The sequence below is a fragment of the Plodia interpunctella genome, chromosome 25 (assembly GCF_027563975.2).
Source record: "Plodia interpunctella isolate USDA-ARS_2022_Savannah chromosome 25, ilPloInte3.2, whole genome shotgun sequence".
Classification (NCBI taxonomy): domain Eukaryota; kingdom Metazoa; phylum Arthropoda; class Insecta; order Lepidoptera; family Pyralidae; genus Plodia; species Plodia interpunctella.
The window spans coordinates 2144021-2172012 of NC_071318.1; the positions used below are offsets into that span (position 1 = coordinate 2144021).

General features: G+C 33.3%; 5 protein-coding genes across 34 annotated transcripts in view; 1 reads left to right on the forward strand and 4 right to left on the reverse strand.

Annotated features, from left to right (window-relative positions):
• LOC128680714 (plectin-like) overlaps nucleotides 1–1664 on the reverse strand; it is a 45173-nt gene extending 43509 nt beyond the window's left edge. For all 8 annotated transcript variants that reach the window (XM_053764048.1, XM_053764047.1, XM_053764045.1 and 5 more), the window contains exon 1: nucleotides 959–1664. In XM_053764048.1, the coding sequence (XP_053620023.1) occupies nucleotides 959–1639 (681 nt within the window). In that variant the 5' untranslated portion in view covers nucleotides 1640–1664. The remainder of the gene's footprint in view (nucleotides 1–958) is intronic.
• A 3927-nt stretch (nucleotides 1665–5591) lies between these two features.
• Nucleotides 5592–6594, forward strand: mRpS16 (mitochondrial ribosomal protein S16). The gene is made up of 3 exons (XM_053764033.1): nucleotides 5592–5820; nucleotides 5923–6082; nucleotides 6420–6594. Exons 1-3 carry the CDS (start codon nucleotides 5704–5706, stop codon nucleotides 6542–6544), a joined length of 402 nt encoding a protein of 133 aa, XP_053620008.1. The 5' UTR covers nucleotides 5592–5703; the 3' UTR covers nucleotides 6545–6594.
• Nucleotides 6595–6687: 93 nt separating this feature from the next.
• LOC128680704 (BRCA1-associated RING domain protein 1-like) lies at nucleotides 6688–8706 on the reverse strand. The gene has a single exon (XM_053764027.1). It carries the CDS (start codon nucleotides 8366–8368, stop codon nucleotides 6770–6772), a length of 1599 nt encoding a protein of 532 aa, XP_053620002.1. The 5' UTR covers nucleotides 8369–8706; the 3' UTR covers nucleotides 6688–6769.
• Nucleotides 8707–8851: 145 nt separating this feature from the next.
• On the reverse strand, nucleotides 8852–20079 carry ReepB (Receptor expression enhancing protein B). 5 transcript variants are annotated; one of them, XM_053764028.2, is made up of 6 exons: nucleotides 19843–20079; nucleotides 19539–19771; nucleotides 15587–15710; nucleotides 13835–13931; nucleotides 11712–11751; nucleotides 8852–9903 (listed from the first exon to the last, which is right to left on the reverse strand). In XM_053764028.2, the coding sequence occupies exons 1-4, from the start codon at nucleotides 19970–19972 to the stop codon at nucleotides 13840–13842; spliced, it is 579 nt and encodes a 192-aa protein (XP_053620003.1). In that variant the 5' UTR covers nucleotides 19973–20079; the 3' UTR covers nucleotides 8852–9903; nucleotides 11712–11751; nucleotides 13835–13839. The 5 variants fall into 5 exon arrangements, with proteins under 5 accessions (XP_053620003.1, XP_053620007.1, XP_053620004.1 ...); XM_053764032.2 differs by lacking the exon at nucleotides 13835–13931 and having other exon boundaries at nucleotides 19843–20066; XM_053764029.2 differs by lacking the exon at nucleotides 11712–11751 and having other exon boundaries at nucleotides 19843–20063.
• A 1567-nt stretch (nucleotides 20080–21646) lies between these two features.
• The window catches only part of Mctp (Multiple C2 domain and transmembrane region protein), a 69692-nt gene continuing 63346 nt past the window's right edge, over nucleotides 21647–27992 (reverse strand). For 17 of the 19 annotated variants that reach the window (XM_053763997.1, XM_053763996.1, XM_053764013.2 and 14 more), the window contains 11 exons: nucleotides 27661–27847; nucleotides 26964–27160; nucleotides 26143–26356; nucleotides 25640–25785; nucleotides 24963–25108; nucleotides 24727–24795; nucleotides 24400–24476; nucleotides 24223–24329; nucleotides 23989–24098; nucleotides 23807–23904; nucleotides 21647–23645 (listed from right to left, as the gene is read on the reverse strand). In XM_053763997.1, coding sequence (XP_053619972.1) covers nucleotides 23568–23645; nucleotides 23807–23904; nucleotides 23989–24098; nucleotides 24223–24329; nucleotides 24400–24476; nucleotides 24727–24795; nucleotides 24963–25108; nucleotides 25640–25785; nucleotides 26143–26356; nucleotides 26964–27160; nucleotides 27661–27847 — 1429 coding nt within the window. In that variant the 3' untranslated portion in view covers nucleotides 21647–23567. The remainder of the gene's footprint in view (nucleotides 23646–23806; nucleotides 23905–23988; nucleotides 24099–24222; nucleotides 24330–24399; nucleotides 24477–24726; nucleotides 24796–24962; nucleotides 25109–25639; nucleotides 25786–26142; nucleotides 26357–26963; nucleotides 27161–27660; nucleotides 27848–27992) is intronic. The other 2 variants (XM_053763998.1, XM_053764014.2) reach the window with 1 other exon arrangement.

The following is a 27992-nucleotide window of genomic DNA, read 5'->3' on the forward strand; positions in this document are numbered from 1 at the left end:
TGTTTTTAGTAAATTTCAATTGTCTACTAGGTACCATGGTTCATGAGATATAAAGCCTGGTGACGACCTCTGTGGCGCAGTGGTAAAGTTCTTGCCACTGAACCGAGAGGTGCCGGGTGCGATCCCCGGTCGGGTCATAATGGAAAATGATCTTTTTCTGATTGACCCGGGTCTTGGATGTTTATCTATATATGTATTTGTTATAAAATATAGTATCATCGAGTTAGTATCCCATAACACAAGTCTCGAACTTACTTTGGGGCTAGCTCAATCTGTGTGATTTGTCCTAATCTATTTATTTATTTATTATTTATTTAAAGACGGACAGCGGAGTCTTAATACGTAATAAGATCCTGTTTTACCCTTTGGGTGCCGTACACTAAATAATAAGTTTCTCTACATCATCTACTTAGGTACATTAAAAAAAATCAAAGGAACCATTGGCATTTGTTAGATAATATTAACATAAAAGCTCTCACCACGATAACTGCATTGTGATAAGTAGGTATATATCTATTACTTAGTAGCAGGATAATAATATGATATGATGAATGTATTTTCCTTGTCTATATTAGTAGTAATCATAGAAAAAAATAATCTTCTACTAACATATTGAACTGCCATATCGAAATTAAATAACCATCGCATCAGAATGTCGAAAGCTATCCTGTCACCGCGAGTACTGCTTCATATGGAAGACAGAGACAACAACAATTTCAGTAGCACAGAATCGAGCCATTGTCAAATATTTCACGGAAATGAAACCCTTTTGGCCGCCATTTGTTCCTTTATCGCGCCCTTACAATGGCCCATATCGAATACACTTCATTTGAAAATAGAACGATCGAAATTCTAATTTACCCAATCGATTAGTCATTTGAATATTTTTAAAACCCAATCGATTCTTGGATAACTTTTGTAATAAAATTCTAATTTCAATTATAAAATGGTCACTCACCTGGTTTTCCTGATTGAGCAGTTTCAGTTGGTCGTTAATAAGGCTGTACTTCGCGCTCTCCTCCTTCCTCAGCGCCCTCTCTTTCTTCAGCTCCGGGCTCCAAAAGGTCTTAATGCTGTGCATGCTCGAGCCCAGCTTCTGATTGGTCAATTCCAGTTCCTTCTTAAGGTTCCCCAATTCCCGTTGTAGATCAGAATTCTGGGATTGCAGTTCGCCAAGGAACAGCGGAGGTGGTTCGCGGCGTCTGTCATAGTAGTCATCTTCAGGGGGCGGCGGAGGGGCGTACGAGCGGTCGTAGTCTCTCTCCAGGGATTGGTAGCGTAAGGGCCTGGGGCGCGCGCGATGGTGGGCGCCCGCGGAGGCCGAGCGCCCCCGTTCGTCGGGGGCTGGGGAGGGTTCGTCATCTCTGGTGAGGTAGGGGCTCCGCCGGGAGGGGCTGCGGTCGACCTGCGGCAGGCGCCCGCGCGCCTGGCCCGACCACTCCTGCGGGCGACGCCAGTCCTCCCGACAGGGCGGCCCCTCGTCGCCGGCGTACTCTCGGAGATACAGCTTGGCGGTTCCCGCGTCAGTGCGAACGCATGATGCCTTCGACGGCTTGATGGCTACTGGCCTAAGACATCGATCGGCCGTTGTGTACGCATGCGCGGAGAACGGTGAGCGGCTGCAGCGCTGTCCGGTCATATTTTAGGTTTTGTATGGTGAAGCGGTTTTGGGCTTCGATCTGAGTTCTTTTTATTGAGATCCTCGTTAGATTTTTTTATATATATTGAGAAAAAGATATCACTTACTGAGTGAATGAAATCCGGTGAAGTAAAACACCACCTATACCTACCAACCTGGAAACTCATTATTATTGAATTAAGCAGCTATTGTAAAATATATGTAAAATGAAAAACGCGAATTCATCCACTCCACAATTAAATTGCCAAGAAAATTTTGGATAGTGTTTTGCGCTAAGTTTTGGATTTCTTTTCACCGGTAGATATAATTCAAAAAACCAAAATAAGTACATACAATACAATAATCGATCAATTTCACCCAGTACCGATATAAAAAAAGCGATGCAGTGCTTATCGATCTCTTTTTTAAAATCTGCACGCATGGGTGCTTACGAAGTGGTGTACGTACCTGCTTGTTTAGGCCATTATATGTCATCCTACGTTTTGGTTGTTCCATAGGTAGCAAATAGCATTCATTTTCGTATATTCAGTATTATTTATGTATTCATATATTACCTACATTTTTTAATTAGATCGAATGAATATAGTATAGAGCAGAGGGTTTTATACTATATTTATTAGGTCTAAAATTAAAAATAATTATTAATGTAAGTAATGATCTTGTGATGTTACTCGAAGTCAGCCATATTCTCTATTTTAAACAAATTATTTTATTCCCGATTTGACGACCAGGGAACTTGAGACTAACCAAAAAAAAACTGAAGAATCGAAGATCCTAAGCAAATATAGTTGTGAATTTCAACGCAGTCTAGAAAACACTTAAAACTTAATTATACGAATATAATAAACGAAATTATCCGGAAAAAAAACATAAAATGCTGGAGAGGCATCATCAATAATGGCGGACCTCAAAAGTGCTAGAGTCTATTTTTAGCTATTTCAGTCCATTTTACTAACAGCTATACATTTCAGCGTTACAGCGCTTACGTCAAGCGCTTCTTCTTAGACACTTCTTATCCCGTGACCCACATACGTCACCTGTCCTTTTTTTGTTCATTCCTTTTCGTATGTCCCCGTCTCTTTCTGGAGTAAGGTCGGCATTATATCGGTCAGACTCTGCTAGTGATCGGGAGGAGTATTAGTGATGGAGTTTTATCGATTTATTTCGCTATTCTATAATTTCACCGACTAGTAGCAATAGCCGTTTCATTCAGAATCTTTTTTCCATCGGTAGAATTTTAGAATGCTATTGTGTTATAAATTCAAATTCATTTATATTATTATATAATAAATTTGTTAAATATATATTTAACAAATAAAATAATATTTTGTCAAATCTATTATATAATAAATTTGTTTATTTTTACATCCTATCATGATCCTAACTCCTAACTATAATGTATACATATGAACTATAAAAAAGTCGAACGATACGTCTGTGTTTGCAATTATGTCAATTGTTTGAAATATACTGTTTTTTTTCATTATTGTAGTACAGGTGAGACCTATAAATATTTTTTTTAACTGAAATGATGGCGTGTGTTTGTCATCTCCAATCTCCATCACATTTAATCGAAGAGGATTACATGTAATTCTATGTTCCATTATGTCATCGTCCTATAATCCTATATCGATAACCACTTCCTCGCAACACTATCTCGTTCGCCCGATGAATGAAAAGCGGAGAACTCTCGTAAAAATTACGCGGTTTGCCCCGTGGCGCCACTGTGCGAATTAGATCCACTCCCATCATTTCATGATCGCCTGGTACTTAAAATAAATTGTTTTAAAAACAATGGCTGTAATGAGATTTTTTACGACTGGATTTTTTAACCGCGAATAAAAAAAGAGACGTACACAATGTAAGTGCAATCGCACCGATTATAATGTGGTGTTCTTTTTAACCGACTTCAAAAAAGGAGGAAGTGCTAGCTCAGTTCGTCGCTATATTTTTTTGCATATCTGTATGTAATTAGATTTTTAATGCCATTTTGCGATGCTGAAATAGGCAAAGAACATTAAGGGTTTTCAGCAACGCCAGACGGCATGTTTTTTATTATCAGCTGCACCCCGGGACTTTGCTTTCGTAGGAATTTCTCGAGATAAAAACTTGGCCCGCTTTTGCATTTATATAATATTAGATAATAGGTACCTAATATAATCAATAATAGGTACTTATTCTCCTTTTTGTTCTTTTTTATTGACTAGAGAGTGTAGGACTTTTTTGACTATTGATGGACAGACTACTCCTAGGGGAGTAAGTATAGAACACTGACACAATTTCCCGAAATTCCCGCGGGAATAAGAAAAATTGTACATGTACGAAGCTGTATTTACCATACTAGCGGATCATTCTGTCCAGCTAAAAAAAGGAAATATGGAAATGACGCCTTAACAAAAGTTGTTCAGTCTAGTGAGAATTTTCTGTTGAAGTATAGAAATCAAACCACCTCATGTAGACCCATGATAGTCCAGCTAAACTATAGGAAATTAGAAATGACACCTTACCAAAAATTGTTTGGCCACGCGAACAAAGTCGCGAGCATCAGCTAGTGTAAGGATAAAGTTGAGTACAGCAGAAATTCATTGTGAATAATAATAATGATTTGATTATTAAAATTCAACTTCTAAAGCTGTGTCATCCCAAATTTGGCGGGATAAATGTACTTACCTAAGTACCTACTTATTATAAAAAACAACACACGCTTTTATGAACACTTTAATTCATAAATGATGCGAATAATGCCTATGTTCCCGGCATTTTAATGGAAATGTTAATTGACGTTTAAAATATTCGGAAAACCAATTTTCATGTTGTTGAAAGCACAGCAAAATGTGAAAAGGCTTATTTTTCGTATTAATAAAATATTCGACGGAAGTGATCAAAAATGAGTGAGGCTAAAGGAATTATATTAAGCTTATATTAGCTCTTTCATAAAATTACATATTTTTATTGGAAGGTAGACTGATCAAATTAAAAAATTGTATGAAAAAATGTTTTATACACGCTTACGTGACGCTTACCTATATCCGGAATTACTAGACTAACTTTAATATTTTTAAATAATAATTTTTAAACTTTAATAATAAATAGAAAAGATATCTCGAGTAATCGGATCTCGTACGTAGCATAATAGTTCAAATTTTCTCGTAGCGAGACTGTAGCAGTTCATAGCCTGTTTGTAGCGATGTCCTAGCACAGTTATTTTCGTACTCACAGCACGCGTAAATATGCCACAAGAAATTGCTATTCTAGGGCGGAACCACACTCCACAAGACGGTGGTAGAGTAGAACCACTCTATATCTTCCCGTGGATGTTGTACTTACGAAGATATGGAGTGGTCCTATTTTAGGTCGGGAGCCACTCGCAGATGCAACCTATTCATCACACTATCTATTCGCCAACCAAGTGTTACAATGATCTTAAAGTAATTACAATTAGTGCTTAGAAATTAGTCATCTTTTACAGGTATTGCGAATTTCGGCATTCTTTGTACTATAATATTAATAGACATTTACATTTATAGTTATCTTATAATAATAACATCATGTATAAATATTTTAATATAATGTATAAATATTTTTATGTAAGGTTTATTGTTACTTGAATTTATTATTTATTCTCTATTTATCTATGATGCCATCATTGCACTTTTCTTCATCCGTCTTCGTCCATGACTCCCTGTCTCTAGCCTTCCTTATCTAAAGATAGATAGAGATATAGATATTATGTATACATCTACATATATCTATTTAGAACCCGAGATATTTACTATAATAAGTTATGAGCAGACGCACGATTTAAACGGGAGCGAAGGTGCGGGCAAAAGCTAGTTATAAAATAAAAATGTAGGTTGTAAATAAAAGTATCCATGATATTTCTTCGCTTCAATAGTAAACATAGGGGTATTCAAACTTTTGACAGTGATAGTTCATTATGTCATCAACGATAAATAACAATGACAGTTCATTTTGAGGTTAGAATAGAAGTTTTAAGTGCTAGGTAGATATCGAAAACATTCGATTGATTAAATAATTTTGAAATCTGTTGAATATTTCATAAAATGTCGCTTCCTCCATCCAGTGGTACTGGCCGATATTTCGCTAAAGCGGCTAAATCTATCCGCCTAATACGCCATGGATGCACCAACAGACCATTCTTTCATATCTCTGTAACTCACGTAAGTGAAACCTGTAGTAAGAGAAAAACATTAGAATATCATTTGAAACTGGCCAACATTTCTTACATTCCTACTTTGCTTACTAAAACTTTTATTTTACAGCGAAGGCGTATAAATAGCCAGCCAGTTATAGAACAGCTAGGTTCCTACGATCCTATACCAAATGTCAACAATGAAAAACTGGTAGCTTTGAATTTGGAAAGAATAAAGTTCTGGCTCGGCAAGGGAGCTCATGTCACCAAACCAGTTGCAGAAATCTTAGGTAAATAACCTATTCACAAATACTAATGCTTGTGTTTGTTGCATCAAGCACTGTGACAATATAGGCTGTAAAATATGTGTTAATAATTTTTATACAAATCCGCCCAGTTGTAGAATAATAAATGTGTATATAAACTTCTACATTAATATTACAAGATATTTTTATAAATTTAGTCCTGAAACTGAGATTTCACATCAAAGTTCATCAAACCCAACAGCTTTATTTCATATAAAATTATTTTTTTATATAAATGGTACATAAAACAAATAGTACATAAAATTCGTTTTGTTAATTTTTTCAGTAAATTGTGCATAATTATATATTTTTTTTATTTAAGGTTTATCTGGCTTTTTCCCCATCCACCCAAGATCTTACATGACTGCTTGGAGGAACCGAAGAACGGAACGAGAGAACTTGGCGAAACAGGCTGAGACTGAAAAATCTGCTGCACCAGCCTCCTAAGATAACTATAGATGTTATTAGTTTATAATTATAGTACATTATGGTTTTAACTATTTGTTTTATTTTATTCCCTTTATAATTAACAGAAAAGTAGGTAGAACTGTAGTTAATTGTACCATATTTCTTAAAATAAAAATCATACAATTATTTAATAATTTATTTTTTATATTTATTAAAAATTTTTAATGCTCATTAAATTTCAATTCTGGAAACTCTGTTAAGTTTTTACACATAACTATATGCTAATGGTTCACAAAGTTCATATTTCTCAATACACTCTATGAGCCAACCAACTGGCAAAGCTTTTAAATGGTTCATATTGTACATTGGCTCATAAATATCTTTGAAGACAATATAGTGAGCACAGTTACTGAGTTTACCATCTTTTCGAGCATGATATGGCACTAATTTCTCAGATTCTGGAATGGACTCTGGATTTGGCACTCTCCTGAGTACAATTCCACCTGCATCCATGATCAATTTAGTCAGAATTGCTTTCGTAACTATTATAGATTTAGTTATTTCATATTTTGTATTAAAATTGTGTAAGTAAATATGGCAGCCATTGAAAAGACCTGGTAACTGCTTATATTTGTTATATCTTGAGTTTTTAGGACCGTTATATGTCTTTGAGCCAACACCAGCTACCTCATACTTTTCAAATGGTTCCAATTTTTCTTCAGTGGATTTTAAAACCCATTGTGCAGATAATATCCACACACTACTAACAATACCCAGTAGTATATCTATGCTAGAAGTACAGATCCCATTATCATCAGAGTCCACAATTATATGTGTAACTTTTTTTGTAAATTTAAATTCTATATTCAAATTCGAATGATGTTTAGCTAATAACTTCAGTTTATTAATAATCTTGCGCTGTTCTGAAGAACAATATACTCTAATATCCTCATAATCTAATTTGGAATATAATTCAGACATGAGTGTCACATTCACAGTTTGTGTGTGTACTACATCATTTGCAGCATCTAATAGTACCTTTTTCATATCATCTGAAGCTAGCTGCATTGGAGTCTCACCTTTACAATTCCTTGAGTTGATATCAGCCCCATTCCGAACCAATTCTTTTACGATATCCACATGATTGTACCTTACAGCTTCATGTAAGGGTGTCTCATTACTCTGTCCCGGGACATTGACCATAGCATTGTATTGAAGCAATAGTATCACAAGATCCAAATTGCCATTTTGTACAACTTCATGTAGCGGGGTCCAGCCTGCATAATCTTTTGTATTAGTATTAGCTCCATTACTTAGTAACTCCATTACTTTATCCATCTTACCAAACCTGCAGGCAATGTGTAGTAAAGTTTCACCTTTTTGGTTCCGTTTTTCAGTAGCCTTCGTACTCAGGCTGGACACAAAAGAAGAATCCATTTCATTTTTAGTGGCTTGATTGGTTTTGTCGGAGAGAATATTTTTACTTGCTTTCCTTGTAACTTTCTCAACATTCTTAGATTCTTTTGTGCTCTTCGAAATCGTTTTAGAAGCATTACCTTTCTTGGTAGGCTCTTTGGCAGAACCAAGTTCGTCGGACTTCATGTTTTTAAAAATCACGTCCAATTCCTTAGCAGATTCAATACATTTCTCGACCCGATGATCAGAAAAGGTGTTACATCCTTCTAAGGAAACGTTACAAACAGGGCAGTTCCTCAAAATAGAGAAATGCTGGGAACATATCATGTGAAAACATTTACTCAGCGTGATAGGATCTTTGCACAGTTCACCACAAAATCCACAGATGTAATCTTGTTTGACAACATCTAACGCTGTCAGAAATGCTTTTAAATTTTCTCCGTACATTTTTGACGGGGTGATAATTAAACCAATAGTTTTGTTTGTTTCAATAAAAATAGCGGAAAGCCGGGAAATGTGCTGTGCAATGAGACATTTTGAGTTTTTGACAAAACGTCAACAAAGAGATTTGACTTTGACATGACATCTTATTTAGGGTTGCCATTGCCACCTTATTTTTGGACAAAAATAGTACTGCGTGGTACTTACTGGTAAATAGCCTTTTCACAAAGGCAAAAAAATATAAAATTAAGAATTGCAAACAAATTAATCCGCAAGGATTTACTATTTCAATGGAAATAGCAACTTTTTTAAGTCTGTATCTCTGGCAATTTTTTATGTCCTCTTCATCGTTCTATTCGTCTTGTGCTGTGGTGGCATAGCTAAATTCATATAGTCGAAACTCTGACGATCTAAAACATCGTGAAATCTGCGCTCTAGTTGGTAATGTTTATCTTCCAATAAAATCTGAAGGCGTAATTTAAAAAACAATTTACAATGAATTCCTTTTATTGCGTGAAAAAATGACAATAACAATTCCTTGTGTAAATACAATTACAATGCATGCAGCAAAACTCACAGAAGGCACATTATTACATGGATAAATAGATTTTAATCGCAAGCAAATGTGAAAGTCTCAATTACTTCAAAATTGAAAATGGGGTTTCTTATACATCAATATAATATGTATATTCGTTTGCAAGTTGAAGACGCTTGCTTTTGGCATGACAGCTCTTCAGCCAATACAAAATAAGATTATATTTTTCTGAATAGCTGATATAAATCCAGCAAACATCGTCAAAACACAAAGATACAGACTGTAAAAAACTTTTAGCAGAATTGCTACAATTTCTCACATGGCAATATAAACAACTTTTCAAATCACGTATAAAACTATTGATTCAACCTTAAAAAATAAACAACAGACTTAACATTCCTTGAGCAAATGTAAATTGAAAGAAACAAGATTGAAAAATTGAAATAAGAATTCATTGTTCCACAAAGAGATCTTAAAGTAGAGAAAACTTAAAGGTTTACTTAGCTTCTAAGCCTTAAAAGATCTTATAGGCCTGGGAAATTAACTATCAATTTAATTCTAAAGGAAAAATGTAAAAAATTGCGTCACGATTCTAGAAAACAATAAATACATCGACAGCGTGCATTGAAGCGCATGTGAATATGTAAAAACATGGGATGGATAATATTTATGTTTCTTATTTTAATATCGATACAATTTGCATCGAATTAGTTGTGCAAAATATTATCTGTATTATCCGTCAAAATTCTCATAACTTAAAGTTAGTTATTATTAATTGACAATTAATATTGAGGCAAGATCTGATAGACACAGTCTGTACCTGTCAAATACAGTTCGATGATTAAAAATATAAACCATAGACGATATAGTCATTTTTTTAAAATAACATTCAACATGCTGCGAGTTGGTGACAAAAGCGTGTAAGAGTTTGTACTGTCCGCTTCTTTGTAAATATTTAAACAGTTTTAGTTGTTCTTTCTAACTGCATCTGTTACCAAGCGGGTGGCTGGAAAAAAAAAACATTAAAGTGATTATTTTATTTAAAAAATTAAATTATTTTGTTAAAATTTTGTAAACTCTCCATTTGGAAATTCAACATTGTAGTCCAGAAGGAATTTTATTTTTTGATTATTCCATCTGACTCATGTATAGTAGTCTGTCTCTGTTCATAGATCACCACTTGCTTCCGGTGAAGGAAAATTCCTTCAGCCACAATTTGCAATCCACAGTTTAGTTCGCTAGTGTGTTTGCGACTGTTTGGCAGTAGGTAGTCCTAAAAATCATGTCAGATGCCTTTAAGCGACTTGAATAAAATCTGACACCACTGTTAGCAATAACACACTCAATATGATGATGATTATCCCATATTAATCACTTAAATATATTATTTTGTGATTGGTTTAATTTAAAATATGGAGATTGAATTATGGAAGATACTTTGATTCTATTTAATTAAAATTAAGTGAAAATAAGAATTACTCCTTTTATTAAAAATAGCTAAAAATATTTAAGAGACAAACTAAACATTATATTTTATTCGACTTTTATTCAGACATATAATGCTGAATAAACCATAAACTAACCAGATTTGGCTAACCCTCACTCTTGGTTGAATGTAAAGCGAAATAACTAATTAATTATTATAAATTAAGAATACATCATTAAGTTTAATATAAATATTAATGCCAAATAAGATATCTGGCAGAAAATATTTTTATTTATTATTCTTGCACACAGAAGCAGCACTTCTCAACATGTTAGTATTTTGATCATAACTTATTAGACGATTATTTTTTCAAGTTGGGCTTTTGCAACAAGATCGTAAGCAATATAAACAAAACATGCATAAATTACAAAATACATAAATAGACATAGAACAGAAACAATGAAATGTATAAATATGTACACGATAAAAATAATTAGGTGACTGAAATTAAACTATAATTGGAATAGATAATGAAAGTGTTATGGCCATGTTATAGGTCATAAATAAACTACAATGCTACTAAGTATGAATGACTGTATGCAAATGCGGATTGACTAAGATTGAATCCGTGTTCTACTGCCTGCTACACACTATCGGATAACTCTGACAAATGACGACGCGAATCAACGTACAATGCGTAGTTTGTATGTGAACTTTTATTACCGGAAAGAAAAAACAACAATAGAAACAAAGCAACTGAAGTTGGGCGAGCTGTTTATAATAGCCAGCATACCAGCTTGTGTATATTGAATCTTGTTTATTTTAATCAGTAATAAAATATTTTTAGCCAGTCACACATTACACACAAGTGCGATAGAAATAAATAAATAAATAGGTATTGATTGATCAGATTCAATTAGCCACAAAGTAGGTTAGAGACTTATGGCATGGTTAATCATCAATACCATATATTGTAACATATAAATAGATATAGATCCAAGCCCCAGTTTAAAATGAGAAAGATCATTAAACAAATTGACCTGACCAGAGATCGAAAATAAGGCAGTTGTCAAATGAAATGGGAGATTTGCCCTTCTCTTGTGCACGTATGAATTGTGACTCAGACAGGCTCAATACGTGTAACGCAGCGGAAAAATATCTACTCATGTGGTGAGATATACAACTTGAGAGAGACAGAGACAAAAAATTACGAGTTTTATTCATTGAACTAAGTATTTTCCTTTCGTAAAAATCTCTAGAAATATATAGGAGGGATATTTCCAAAATAGACTGTTAGTTTTTGACATATTTCCTGCCAGATATTATATATTAGATACATAAAATTTTAGCCAAGCATTAGTAACATTTAGCAGGCTACTTCAACTTACCAACGGCGGCTTTTTACGCTTTTGCACTAATCTGCTTTACCTATAATAAGGGGATAATGCTTAGTCAAATATATTTGACAAGTCTAATGACAATGGGCTGATATGGAACAATGTACGTCATTCGAGTCATAATTTAAAATTATAATTTACAAAAAATGATTTGTAAAATATACATCTGAAAATTTAAAAAAATTATAACAATGGGATATTTTCAGATTTAAATAAACGAATATTCGTATAACGACAAGACAAAAACGTGTTGATGTGTGGTTTTGAATCGAGAATTTCAGAATGAAATGTATTTTCTGACGTAATAAACTCTAAATACTTTCTAATAGACGAAATATATAGTCACCCTAAGGTAGTCCGCTGTGTTACGCGCAGTAAGTCTGTCTCAGTCACCCACTATACGCAAAAAAGAAAAAGAAAACTTGTTCATCTCTTGCGCACATAAAGCGTGTGAAGGAGACAGACTGAATACCACCGTCTTGCTCGCAGCGGACCAACATGTTTTCTATATATAAATATAATGAAGAGCTACAAATAAGGCTGTAACGTACGTATACAAACGGAAGCACGATATTTTCACTTGTTGCAATGACCAACAGTTTTAACGTTCAGATAGTTTTTTCATCGAATTGTCGATCTTGCGATTTGCCACTTGGACTAGACGACGGACATCCACTTCGTCAGCGGCTATTGGACAATATAGTGGGAATAATAAACAAAATTAGCGCTGTAACTACATTTCCTAGTAGATGAAGAACACGCTTGCAGTACCTATGACAACGGATTTATTAATAGGGGACGTCCGGTCCCCTATGATATGAAAATTGTAATATGATAGAATTAATTTTCTTACACTTTTCAGGCTGAATGTGCAAGTTTGTGTATTTGTTATTTTATTAGAGCTCAAACTTTATGGGAAAGTTCAAGTTCTTGCCGATGACGTGATAAATAGGTACGAGGCACATTTATGGATATCGCCCAAAAAAGTGTGTTGGTTTTTATTATATCTTGAAGAATATTTTTAATATCGATGCGATTCTTTCACTGACGTTGTTGTGTGATTCTTCAAAGAGGCAAACTAAAATTTTGTCCGGTTACCTATTGTTTTATTTTAAACAAAACAAAAAATTCTGAAAGTCATCTAATATAAGACTGGCATACTGTACAAAAAAAGGACGTTTAAATTTTATTTTTATTAAAAATAGAATACTAATTGTTCTTTCTTTTTAAAAACACATAATTTAACCTAACATAGATTACATAAAAAATGTATTGTCAACGGTCTTCTCCAAAAGAAGAAAAACACTATTTTCGTTCAATGATTCACCACTTCAACTGATGACAACAAGCAATTCTGAGTTGCAATGATAAGTAGCTACATATATAGAAAGGAGATAAGAAAAATAATGAGTTTCGGTGTCCGTCTATTGCTCTCGTTAACACTAATTATAGTTTGTGGTATTGACATTGACTATTTGTATTTCTAATACAGATTTCTTTTTCTTGCACGAGTGAAACGAAATATATGACGAAATCTATTGTTTACTCTGTCTACGGTTAAGAGTGTATTTTTTTTAAATGAGCATTTTTAGTTTAGTTTGATGAAAATATGGGACTGCCCAATAATGGTGATTGTATATACAATAGATTTATATCAAAACAAATCTATCCCAAACACAAAAGACAACACAAGACATACAGACATATATAAACATTACTAAATCTATGAATATAGCCCTGCCCAATTGCGCATTTTTTTCTGTGTCGTGTTTAGAATTGTCTATAATATATAAATAATATAAAAAACATGACTATTATATTTTTCAAAGCCGTACCAATTCAGTTTAATCTATTTTGAGGTAGGTAATTTTGATAAGATTAAAATATTTATGGCATAATTTTATTATAACATTATAAAGAAAAAGATTTAAAAATGTTGTGCTATAACGTTTTATTCTATTCTTTATGTAGTAAAGTATGCAATATTAAACTACAGTGATTAAACCTTGCCCAAGAAGCGTTAGAGTGCAATAGAATACTATTAATATATCTAGCAGAATAGCGACACATAGTAAGGCTTTGTCATGCACATAGCTTACTATATATGTACATACTGAGTTTAATCTTTGTGTAAATCCTTCATAGTGTTGCCAAAAGACTTGAGTGTCTTCTCCATATGTTTGTTGGCGGTGTTTATTATGTCTCTTAGCTCTAAAAAAAGATTGTTCATTATACTCATATTTTTATGTTATTTATATATTACCTGTAGAAGGCTGAGTGTTTCTTAAATTACTTAGTACCTATTATTTATGGCCGTTAAAAAATAAAATATTAAATAATTTAGTTAAAAAAAAAAGATTTTATATCAGTGCATTTAGGACTTCCAAAACAACAATGAATATTATTAATAATTATCGATTATACTCCAAAAAGAATTATAATAAAGTAGGAAGTGAAAAACCCAAAGATACCCGTCCTTGCCTCCATAAAAGTAGCCTTGTATATATTTTTCCACTTTTTATAAAACGTCACAAAAGGTATAATTTTTATCACGTCTAATTGTCGTGTATTTAAAAATAACAGGTAAAGAGATGAAAATATAAATAAAAAGAAAAAGTTTGTAAACTTACAATTTTACTTTTTACAAATACAAACATTTCGCTAAAAAAAAGTTTAACATTTTCGGTTTTTTTTTGTTTTCTTTCTATTAGCATTTATATTTTTCATTCTTCTTACGTACCTGTTCCAAATCATTATTTTTTTTTCACTATCTGCATATTATATACTACAATTAAACTATGACATTCTACAACGGTCCCCTGATGCGTCTGTCTGTTGGTGATTATTTCAAAAATACTGAACAGATTTTCATGCATTTTACACCAATAGGTTTACACGGTAGGTTTTCCAAGTATGCTTAAAGTGGTGGGCATAACCTAATTGTATACATGTATATACTAATAAAAAAGTAAAGGTTTGTTTACTGAATAAAATAATCTCAGGAGGTCGTGTGGTTTGAAATAAAACATTTTTGTGATGATGACTATTATTCAGAATCCATATCTAACTCGATACCACCAATAAACATGTAATATAAGCTATTAGTGTCATAACCACATTCCTCCCGCCTATAGATTTCGCTACTGTTATATGTTTCAGTATTTTCATTACCGTGCGAGCGAGGGCAAGAGCTCGTAAATGACTTTACAGATTCGATAGCCCACTAATAGTATTACGATAGACATATCTAAATTGAGCCGACTTATCTTAAGAAGCTACAGTATCGAAGGACTATTGATACTACCGAAACATAAGACGGAGGTGACCTTCGATAAAATCACTACTATAGATGGTTTTCGATCGATATTGGCAGACTATCTATACTATCGATCTAGAAGATTTTCGACGTCCAATATCGGTAGCATCTATTAACTTGGTTCCTATAGTCGAATAGCGAATGCTTCCACGTAGGGCGATTGTGGGGGTTGAGAAGTGCGGGGAGGGAAAAGACGCTCCCAACATTCCATATGAGCGTCGGGAGTGAAAACAATGGTGACTTTTGAAAAATAAAACTAATTAATACAAATACATCTCATTTTGTGACAACCCTGACTGCATTATCACCGCTGGCGGCTGTTCCGCTTTTGGCAAAGTCGTCGAACTGTATTAATCTCGTTTTCTCTCTCATCTGAGCGTTGTCCCCGTTCTTCCTCAGCCGTTAGGCGACGCAGCCCAGGCTCCGCTTTCCTACATTTTCCTTTCCTTTTCACACGGTGTCGTCGGCATGCCTAGTGCCACTAGAGCCACGTGTGAATCTCATGAAAATGTGGTAAATTTATCGTTGTTTCGGCACCAAAATTACTCACCAGAAGATGCAATGTTGTCGATACGGTCATGGTGCTTCAAGTAGTAAGGGCGGATGACACGGTGGTAGATGATCAGGGAACCATTGAATTCCGTCGGCAGGAAACACCATATGATGAAGATGCACTGGAATTATATTGCAATATGATCAGTACATGTGGTATGTACATACGACAACTTCCGCATTAAATTTATAGTGAATAGTTTAAAAAAAAAATAGACTTCCAGCACACAAAATCGTTAAAATGTAAAATGTCCTTGAGTGAAAGTCAGTGCCAAGTTCACGAGTAAGGGGACGTAAATGAATAGAATAGTATTTTGGTCAGTTTTAACTTGCCATACAATTTCGCCTACACTGACGTAAAAAGTTGAAAAAAAAAAGAGGGCCTTGTGTCCTATTGGCTGGCAACACTGGGTGTTTATCAACCAATTGGTTAGTAAGACAAAAAAAAATGTTAAAAAATAGTTTTCTACTCTTTATAGACTGTGAGTACGATCAATTTGTATGGTAGAAAAAAAATTACATTTTTTGAGAATCTCCTTAAACTTCTTTGAAAATCTCCTTAATTTCATCATCAAAATATGCTCACAAAGTGTACTTAGTGTTAACTAAAATTGCCCTATATACATAATTCAAATCCCATCGATTTCGGTCTAGCGATCAATACTTACTAAGTAATAGGCCGCTATCTGTCAAAGTCAATTTTATACATATTGAAAAATTCAGTCTAAAACAACACATATATCTAAAAACAGCTTCTCTACGCCATGATTTTAATCCCAAAATTCCATTGTAATTTTGTATCAGCTATGAAGAAAATTGTGCAATACACAAAAAGCGATTACGCAACGATTTCATTAAAGAGAATAAGGTGTGCGTCATACAAACAGACATTACATACGAGTTCAAGATCACGGATCCGGTATGCTTAGAAATATGATTAGATAACAGAAATTTCTGATTAAAAGTAAAAGTATATAGCATAGTAATTAGTAAGTAGAGGTATTATCGGTTTATCATTATATTCTATGAAATCAATGGAGAAACTTGACAATTTTTTTACAGTGAAAATATGTCTTTGCTCTTAATACCATAATCAACTAAGCTGGCATAGCTATAAGGTCTATCTGAACCCTTAGTTCTTAGAGTCTGTAGGTACCTCAAAAGGTACAAACGAAACCCTTTATCGTAACCGTTAAGATGTATAAAGTTAAACCTTCCTCAGAATCACACCTATCCGTGATAACGATAACCTTCCAAAAATCCATTCAATAGCTTTTGAGTGTTTTTTTTTTAAATATTCGACAGTAATTTATTATCAATGTCCTAAGTATGCCACTGGATCTATTAACACTGTGTTAATCACCTACTATGTGACGTGGAAGCCTTGGACTAAATTCATGGACAACTGCACCAATCGTGTATGCACAAGACATGCGATATAATTGATCTAGATCACTTCCTGCGCTTTGTGTTTACGATGCGGGTATGTTACAATACAACTCGACGAATAAAATTATGGCCAGGATAAATTTGGGTCTATTGAGATAAGCTCATAAAATCAATTGTGACTAGTATTAAATACACCAAGTCCCAACTAATATTATAAACTCGAAAGTAAGTTTGTTATCTCTTCACACTCTAACTGCTCAACCAATCTTCTTTAAATTGGTCATACAGATTACGTCTGAAGGATTAATTTCCCGTGGGAAATTGATCCAGGCGAAGCCAAGGGTAAAAGCTAGGTGAGGGCGCTAATCTCAGAAAATATGACAGAGATTTCGAAATTTCGAAAATTGGGAACACGCGAAGTCGTTAGCATAATAAATCTAAGTTTTACTTAGTTACATAAAATTAAAAGATTTGATGATGAGCTGACATAATAATGCGGGCATTTGAAAATCAGCAATGCATATAAAATTTGTAGCACAAACATTATACAATAACGAAAATATCCAAGTATTTTTATTGCATAATTTCGTAGACTGACATAATTTCTTTACTAAAGGTCTCACTGGGCATAACAAGCATGTACTGGATTTTAGTCGTGATTAAAATGTCATTAAAAACAATGACATTAAACTAATTTTAAAGCAACTTAAGACTAATGGTTATCTTTAAATAAGCAAGGCTTTTGTAGCTATCGCTCACGGCAAAAGTGTGGTTCTCAGAGCGTTTCGACCGCTCGAGATCGAATTATTTCCAAAATCAATCCTACTAAATATAATCTGTAATAACACATAATAACCGATATTTCCACGGGAGCTAAGCCCCGGGACGCAGCTGGTCATTCATAAAATTGACATTACCACATTACAGATTTATTATTATATTATTTAAATTCAGATAGTAAAAGTAATAATTGTCTTTGTTAAAATTTGAATAAAATTGTAATGACAGCACGGCCACAGTCTGAACGCGGTGTACCAAATTTCATATCAATCTATCCAGTAGATCTTGTGTGAATGAGTAAACAAACATACATACACACATAAACACTCATAAACTTTCACATTTACAATAATAATAGGATAGTTTCCATGTGAGTTGTGCATTAAAAGCTGACAAAGCAAACCATGTATGACTGTACGTTGATTTGTTGCAAATGTTCAAACAAAGTTAATAAATATGTATTATTATTAATGAAGAACCATGTGAAGTGCCTGCTTATCTGTATGAATAGACATGGATCATACAAGTGTTTATTGATAACCATAAAAAACAAACCCAATAAGATGCAAGACAAGGTGTGATCTCAGTCTTATCTCATTCAAGGATGTTTAGATGACATCAGTTCCAAGATAGATATTTTTTAATGATTGTCAGTTAAATACATGTATCTTCACTAATCCTTAATAGTCACTCAGTCCCTCTGGCATGTCTGTCTGTATATAATAAACTCAAAAATGGTCAGATGGATTTTTGTTGTGTTTTCACCAATAGATAGTGTGATTCCTAAGGGAAGTTTAGTGTACAATTTATTACGATTTTTGTGCAGGACCGGCTGCTAGTATTAAAAAAAAAAAGAATATTTGTATATACTTGAACACTGTCAATATTCTTTCACATAGGTAGAGTATTTTTATAGTATTGAATGGTATATATAAGATATATATACTGTTTATATAAGATTTTATGTATATATAAGATATACAATATGGATTTATAACATAGGTATTTATTTGTGGTATTTTAAATTCTGTTAAATTTTGTATACATGTGCAAATTTTACAATTACCAAGGGGCCAGATCCATACATATTTTGAAGAGGTGCATTGGAGCAAAGACTGCAGTGGACTAGCATAGTATTACAGAATTTTGATGATTATATTATACATACAATTCTATATGAATTCATTAAACAATGTCAATGGATACAACAGTTTGGTCACTTGAAGAAAATGCACAAACAACTAAAAGTCAAGTTACTCTACATGGAACTCTAAGCTGTGGTAATAGATATGAGTTTGTGTATAATAACTGTATATACTGTTTATTGTAAGGCTAATATCAGAAGCAAATATACAGATAACAGAAATATACAATAAGGAGTACACAATTCCTAATGTCTCATGCTACTAATTTATAAAAGCAAAAGTTTGGGTAAGAAAAGGATGTTGTTTAGTTGAGTGAGTCACATAAAATCTACTGTGCAGATTTTGTTGAAAATTGGTACACAGGTACACTACTCTGGAATAATATAATATATAAGGTATACTGAATCCAAAATTCTCTTGGGAGTGCAGATGATTAATGATATAAACTTAATATGGCACATGATAATTTACACAATGCCCAATATACACACAGGTATATAAATCAACAAAAATTGATCAAGCTATAAAAAAAACTTTTCTAGAACAATGAATACATGGAATATTCCGGTAACCTAAAACTGCACGTACACTGATAAGCTAGGTAAATTACAATAGTAATAACACATGGTGGCTCACCTTTATTAACCAATACAGAGGGAACCAGCCAACAATGAAGTCTGCAAAGTACTCCAAAAGGTTGAAGCACGAAAACACTACCCAGTAGGTCAGCCATTTAGTGTCGTCATCCTTTTGTGGGGATTCCAGCGCCTTCATCGACATGTAGGCCGGATACAGAAACCCAATAGAGTTGCATATCAGCTCAGCGCCGAAACCAAATACTAAATATAAACCGGTGAACGCCACAAGACCTGCACAAGAAGATAATAAACGTCAAAGAGCGCTAAGGATATAAATAAACGCAAAAAAAATGTGCACGTACCAACGAAAAGGTAAACCCTGTTCACGCCAGATTTCTGTTCCGCTAATTCGAAATACTTGACCCACGGCTTGCTTTTGTCATTGAGGGTGCGCTCCAATGTGTCCTTGTACTCTTGAATTTTGGAATTCATTTTTGAGGTGAATGTGAGGAGTTTTTTTGGAATTGTAATTGGCACTTCGACAGTCACTCCTCGGCCACGACTCGTTGACAAGACAATGACAGAAATGGCGGCCGCCGCCAACAATAGCTTTCAGTGTTGCCAGAAAGTATAAACTTTTAAAAGAAAATATTTATAATATTGTTCACAATTTTATGTGGAAGATGAACTAGACCACAAGTGCTTTTTGCTTTTTTATTTATGCTGCAGTCTGACAAGTCAATGAAGTTGTAATAATACTTAACTACTTAGCATATTATGTAAAAAAACTGAGAGCGTCGTAATCGTGACTGACGCCAACGTGCTCCTTAGCATTGATTGTTGTTTTCTATAGGTTTACTGACATGCTTTAACCACAGATTTAAATGTTCTAATATCTGTGGCTTTAACGTACCTACTACGAAACTTATTACAATTTCTGCGTTGTCTATCGACTGACATAAAAAGAACGAAACATGACTGATGTAATGGGTCTTTGCTCTGAGCTGTAACACTGTTCGGATTCGCCTCGTTTCTTTTCACGTAATTTATAATATAGGTACATTTCTTCTTCTTGCATATGCGTAACGAAAGACAACAAAGTCGATAGTTTTCTTTTTATACACTATTATTTACTATTGTAGGAGAAATGAAACTACAAGTATGTACGATTTATTTTTATTTTTTTGTAAAATAATGTACGCTTTAGATATCACAATTTTATGCAGCTTTCAAATACAAATAGAAACTTTTGTCTGATAAGTGCAAGTAGTGCAAAATGTAATAGAAAATAGTGCTGTAAGCAGTGCTTTTACATAACGTAACAATAATAAAATTTTTATATAAACTTCTAACAGACGATGAGACGATCCGACTTGGTTGGATCCGACCGAAAGGGATGGATACAAAAGAAAGAGAAGCAGTGTGAGAGCTTCCTTCCTTTTCTGCTTTTCGTGCGTCCCGGCTTTCTGTTGGTCAATGGGATTCAACCACGGAACAAAAAAAAAACATGTCGGAGCATCTGTCTAATACTAACAATATAGGGGCTGATTCTGGTCAGGTTGAAAAGATGTGATAAAACGATATTGTACATATTACGTAAAATATTGTCACAATAAATTTACAAATAAAGTATAGTGATAGCAGCGACCGAACAACCTATTGCTAAACTCAAAAGATTGCACTGTTCGGTTAACCGGACTATCAACGGAATTACTAAGATATACAATCTTGTCAAAAAAATGAAAAAATTAAACGACGGCGCTGTCTTCTATTGGCTGGCAATACTGGGTGTTATTAACCAATAGTTTGACATAGATATAAAAGGACCCCGCGCGCGGCCCCGCTGTTTGGTATTGCAATAGCAAAAAATGTAGTTCGTCAAATTTTTTTTCACTTTCTTGATAGGCTGTACTACCCTCACTGTACGTTTGGATCACAGACCATTTATATTGAATTTTTAAAAGTGTTGTATTTTTTTTAATAAACTTAGTTTCAATATGATATTTTTTTAATGAACAGAAGTAAATGTACTTAAGATTTACTTCTGTTCATTAAAAAATATCATATTGAAACTAAGTTTATTAAAAAAAACCTGAACGGAATCAACCACCATAATTTTTTAGGAACTCATTTTTTGAAAGACGCGCTTGACTAGAACGTAGGTAATTTGACAATTATATTTCATTTCTAGCTAAAATTTCTGCTACACTCATATTAAGACAATATTTATTTATAAGTGTACACTAGTTACATGGTAGATACAGATTGAAAACGGCAATAAAGTACATCTACCTAGAGAAAATTCTGTAAACTATATAATAGATATAATTAAGAAATTATCATAAAAAATATTGTGTATAAATTTCAAAACCAAATTGAACTCCGCTGCAAAATGATAATGCAGAATTACATAAGATACATACATAATTCTAAAAAAATAGACTTTGGAATATGTAAGTAGATAAACAAATATCTAAATGCTTGTAAAGCAGTAAAAACCGCACTATTTTCCTCAAAGCTTTGAAAAATTCACATCTACAAGAAATTTGTGCTAAGGTGGAAGATGAATTTACCTTCATTTATCTCTAAATATAAAAAATGGAATGAGATAAATGATTTGCGCAGATATATTAAGATTTTTATTATTTACATGGATAGTTTAAAAATTATACATAAATCCTATCTATAATTATGTTATCAATGAGATTGGTCTCAGTCTTATTCTATTTGTGAACATTTTCATTGGGTTGTGGAGGAATGGCGTAACAATATATTATTTTTATTTGTTCATTAAACTTTTCCACTTGATGGAACATCAAAACATTATCAACATTAAACTCAACAAATTCAACATTTGATAAAAATGGTTGTATTAAAAACCCTATCTAATATCTATCCCTAATTTATTGGATTTTATGCAACTTGGGACTTAAATGCATTTTAAAATGGAAATACTTATAAATTTTATTGCAGTGTCATTGAAAAAAATATTTAATATCATTTCAATAAACTTGCAAGATATTCTTAGGTATTCGGTATTTGTTGATGTGGACGATAATTATTTTTAGATAATACTATTACTAACGTATAAAAATATAAAATGATTTCTTTTTGATTAAAATAATAAATCTAGGTATATCCACAAGCAAGAAACACACACAGATATCTCATTATATTAAAGGAAGACATTAAAAACAAATTATAACAAAAATATAAAGACGATAATTTGTGTCCATGAGTTCTAGATCAATTCTATATTTGAAATTAGACCTATTTCAAACGAAAAAATACTTAGAAATATATATTTTAGAGAGAAATATACAAAGGTATCTAGATTTTGCATCTGGTGTTATAAATATTTTATAATCGAATGATCTTTCAAAATCACAGATTCCATTTTATCCATACATGACTAATATGTATATTTAAAGCTAATAATAAAAATATATGTATACCTACGAAATATTCATCATACCAAAGGATATAGATAGCTAGCTTGCGTTTAGATTTGATAGGAAAATTGAGTTAGACGTGGCAACTTGATATCATCAATTGAAACTATAATAAAAGTGTGAAATTTAAATATACATAAGTTCTTTATATATTTTGCTAAAACACTCATTTTTTGTTTATTCGGCATTGATTAATACTTTACAAAGTCTTCGAATATATACAAGGATTGTTAAGTAATTTGTTAAAATTCACTAATTATATATATTTAGATGACATGATCATTTCATCATTTATTAAATTTTAAATTGACTATTATAGGGTAATTTTTTTACACTGCACAAATTTTATGAGCAGAATCAGATGATAAAACTGAGTATATCGACTCAGTTTTGAACCAAAGAAATGTCACAACAAAAATTTGGATAACTGGATTAATACATGGAAAGTTTAAATTATTCGTTCTTATGCATAGTTTATTTCTACTGGATGGTATTGTATCCCATGTAATGAAAATATTGCGAAAATTTGTGCAGTGAATAATAACTTTTACCCAGCTTCAATCGGCTTTATAAATCTTTTTATTTATTTTAGAAGTACAATATTCGACCCTTCGTTGGATCCAAACCTGAGCCTGTTACGAAGCTTTGTGTTTCTTCCTCAGATCTCTTCGGTTTTCATTTATTGGATGCGGCTTCAGCTCTCGACAATCCAACTAGAAGCACAAATATTTTAAAATAAGTACCTATATAGTTATAAAGAGAATAATATGTTATGAAATGATTGAAAATGATTTACAAATCATTTATTAAGTATATAAGTTATGGGTGAAAAATTACTAAAATGAATATTTAGAGATATAAAAAAATAACTAACCAATATTTCATCGTCTGGAACTCTTGATAATAAGTCAATCACTTCGTTATTTGGTATAGTGTGAGGTCGTAAAATTTTTCTCGTAAACTTATTAATACCTGTAAAATAGAACAGGTAAGAAAAAAATGGTTCTGATATAAAAAAAGAATTGAAAACATATTGAGGTTATACGAGTGTCTTACCCCAAGCCATAAGCAGATATCTCAACGGAATAATATATAATACTATCATCGCTCCAAACAACATCAATATAGCCAAATAGCTTAGATATGGCACTGTAAAATTCATAAGGCTGAAAAAAAAAACATACGAATAAAACTATTAATATCATTTCTCATTAAAATACAGACAATTTATAAATTCATTCGCAAATTGTTTTCGATAAATGTAATATAAATAGATTACTGCAATCTTACTTTTTAACAGCTTCTCCAAATGATGCTACATAACCAATAGCATTTTGAACTGTTTGTGTTACTTCTTGTATCGCTTGTAATCGTTCTTTTAAAGATTTCTTCTCTTCCTGGAAGAAAAAAAATACAAATTGTTAAAAAAAATGTACCACCGTTATTTTCATAAGTCATAAGTCTTACCTTATCAGCTTCATCTTCGTCATCTTCTTCTGCTAATAGATCATCATCATCTACCGGCACTAATAAAGGATTACCTCCTGAAATTAATTTTTCATTTAGTCTAGGTTAAGATATTTGCATTTTCTTTCTTATAACATATTGTAGTATCAGTAAGTATAGTAATAGTATGGTACATTAGGAAAATTAGGTATATTAATATTAATTAATCGAAAAGACAAGATTGAAATCTGTATGCTTTGAAAAAATATATCTATTAATTTACACAAAATTGTAATTCATGCTTTGCAAAAATTCTCATGCTAGAGACAACAGCAACATTCAACTTACTACCAAATATTTGTTTTATATATTCCCATGGATTATTTTTGTAACTTTTGTAGGAACGTTTTAAACGAACTAAAAGTAACAAACTTAAATTAAGAAAAAAAAAGAAATCATATTGTCGCATTTTTCATCAACCTAAGATAAGGCAAGTATAATCTAAATAAAACTTGATAATTAAAAATATAAAATTAAGTAAACAATCTTAGCTATTATCTAGTTATTAAATAGTATTCGCTTACCAGTTAACCTATAAATGAGCCAGTTCCTAGAGAAGAAGACGAGAAGTAAGAAGGGAAGCATCCACATTTCGTAATAATAACAGAAAGCAAGCCACGCCAACAATCCCATAAATGAAAGGAGTTTGGATTCCCATTCGAAACAGTCTCTGAAAATATTGAAAAATTGTTACATATAACATTACGTAATAATAAAATCAAGATTTTAATGCGGGTGTTTGTAAAGATAAAGTTTTTCAAGAGGAAGGTTTATATTTATATAATATGCATAATATTGCACCCGTCCGAAGCCGGGGCGAGTCGCTATGCTCTTAAATACATATGAGATTAATTTTTATGATGTTATTTATAATGTTTTCATTTTAAGAGAATGAATGCAACAATCTGAAATAAATTCTATAGATAAGAAAACTATTGTTAGTTTACAAGCTTGTTTCTGGCCAGAGTTCTTGATTTTCATGAAAACTGTTTGGCAACATCGTAACGAATTTCCTTTAAATTTTAAAATAGGATTTAGAAAAATTACTAAATACAATTAAAACGTAATGAGTGGTACCCTTTTGTAGCATATTTCATGTACCTTTGTAAAATTATAATTTTGTTCATTATGTATGCTATGAATAAATTTATTTCTATTTCTAAAATTATTTCATTACAAGTACTTTGACTTTCATACTCACTGTAAAATTTTCCCTATTTCTATAAACCACATTATGATCGCCTTCAATCTCATCACGTTCCTAATAAACAACTGTCTCTTGAATTTAGCCTCTTGATGCATATATTTAGGTTCTTTTGGATTCACAGCCCGTATTGCCGCTTTAAGCTGTAAACAAGAAAGTGTAACACAAATTTCAAAGAAATGTAAATTAGACTTTTAGAGTTCTGCTTTGTGATCTTATTCTCTTCTCTAACCATTTTTCATATGCACTGCTGACTGTTGGTCTACCAAGTGTAATCTTCCTCCATTATGGTCGAGGTTTTATTCAGGATCCATGGCTACCATGAAACGTCAAACACGTGGCACGTCATTGCGTTCACACATTCTCTTTTTTTACACTATAGTTACACGACATGGGAAAAGAGAGCATGTGGACGTTAGTAACGTGTTTGTTTGTATGATACGTGGTAGGCCTTCTTTTCAAATTTTGCTATAAATTCATTAATATCTAATGCTACTCACGGGGTTCCAAATCACTGTCATCTCCAGCAGTATTTGTGGGTAGTTCCCCTTGGCCCTCGCCCGCATTTTCTTGTCCTTCAATGCGTACCATCTCTTTTCCCCATTCCGTATAGTCAGCAGGGGTATCGTCAGCTTCCCCAAGAATTCCACTTTATGGTCGTGGTCTTCGTCGTATACGGTTAGTTCGAGGTAGGAACAGATGTCCTTGACTGTACTGGAATTGAATTATATCTAATTTATTACGCCATATTGCTTAACGTGGCCAGCGTGTTATAAAACTCTCTGGTTCTGTCCACCTCGTAAAGGATAAGACGTGACAACGTATCTGTAAAATTCACACACCGAGAGAGACGCGTATGTATTTCATTGAATTTCCTATAGGTTTTCTCTCTCTTATATTTGCGTGTTTAGTTGCGTGTACAATTCAAATCTCTCTCAGTATGTTCTTGGTTGCTCAGGACAATGGCATGGTGAAGACAGCTAAAAAATAACTAATATAAAGATTTTGAGGATGTTTCAACTGACAACTTATATCTTCATCTTCGGCGTTAGCGTCAAGTACTACGTGTGTATCTGCAGCATCGTATTCCCTAACTCCAGCACATAGAACAGGTCAGACTTCAAATAAAGCTTTCGAGATTTAGCTATGATACATACGGTAACATACAAAGTAAATATCTTCATCCAGTTTGCCGCCAACGTTTCATACTCCATGTGTATCTGCAGGATCGTATTTCCTAACTCCAGAAACACAGAACAGGTCGGTTCGCTTCAATTAAAACTTTCAAGATTCGGCTTTGATTTTACATAAGGCAACTTACAAAGTAAATATCTTCATCCAGTTGGGCGCCAGCGTCTTGTACTCGGTGTGGGTCTGCAGCCTGGCGTTGCCGAGCTCGAGCACGCAGAAGGGGTCGGACTTGCCGCCGAGGTCGGCGGCCGCGAGCCCCGCCGCGCCGTACACCTTCACGCACAGCCAGCCCGCGCCCGCCGCCTGCTCCTTCACGCGGTACCACGTCTGCAACACGACCGACCTCAATGTCCTCCCGTGCTAGTTATCATTAGCACGATCCTGACGACATCAAGCCAGCATTTCTTAGGAGTCATGTGGTATGGTCGAAGATAAGTAAAAAGGTAGGTATGTAAAACAATGATAGAATTCTAAAATATGCTTAAATGTGGAAAACTGATAATAAATAGATAAATTATAATGAGAGAAGTACCGTCAGCACATCCATCTGCCCAAATTCATGCCCCTAATACCGCAACATAAAGTTCCTTGCAGAGTAACTTTGACATGGGGTCGACTGTACATAAGACAAAAATGTTGCAATAAGAAATAATGGAAACTGAATCATTTATTTTTGCCTATTTTTTTTCTGTCGATGTCTGGAAGAAATCTTTTTCTGAGATAACATCCCTTTCTTTATTGCTTCCTCTGTAAGTAACTATGTATTTTTTTCGTACACTAAAGAATTGACAAAGAAACAGTTAACAAATATTGAAATAGGTACTCACATATCTCCTTTCAATAATTTCAATATCCTTAGGGTTTTCTCTATAACTAGTCAGATCAGTAATGGTTTCAGATTGCGTGGTGCCACTTATTGTAAGAAGGAGAAATATCTGGCCGTTTCCATCTTCTAGGTCCTGCCATATGTTATGTGTCTTTTCTCTTTCTAATTTTGACAGGTCTATCGTACATCTGAAACCAAATAACAACATCATCAGCCCTATAATGCCTCACTGCTTCGTATTGGCCTCTCTCAATCTAATGTCATCCTATAACCAAGTTTCAACTTTCCTTATGTCATCCATCAAAAAACAAATCGAATTATTAGCTTGACATA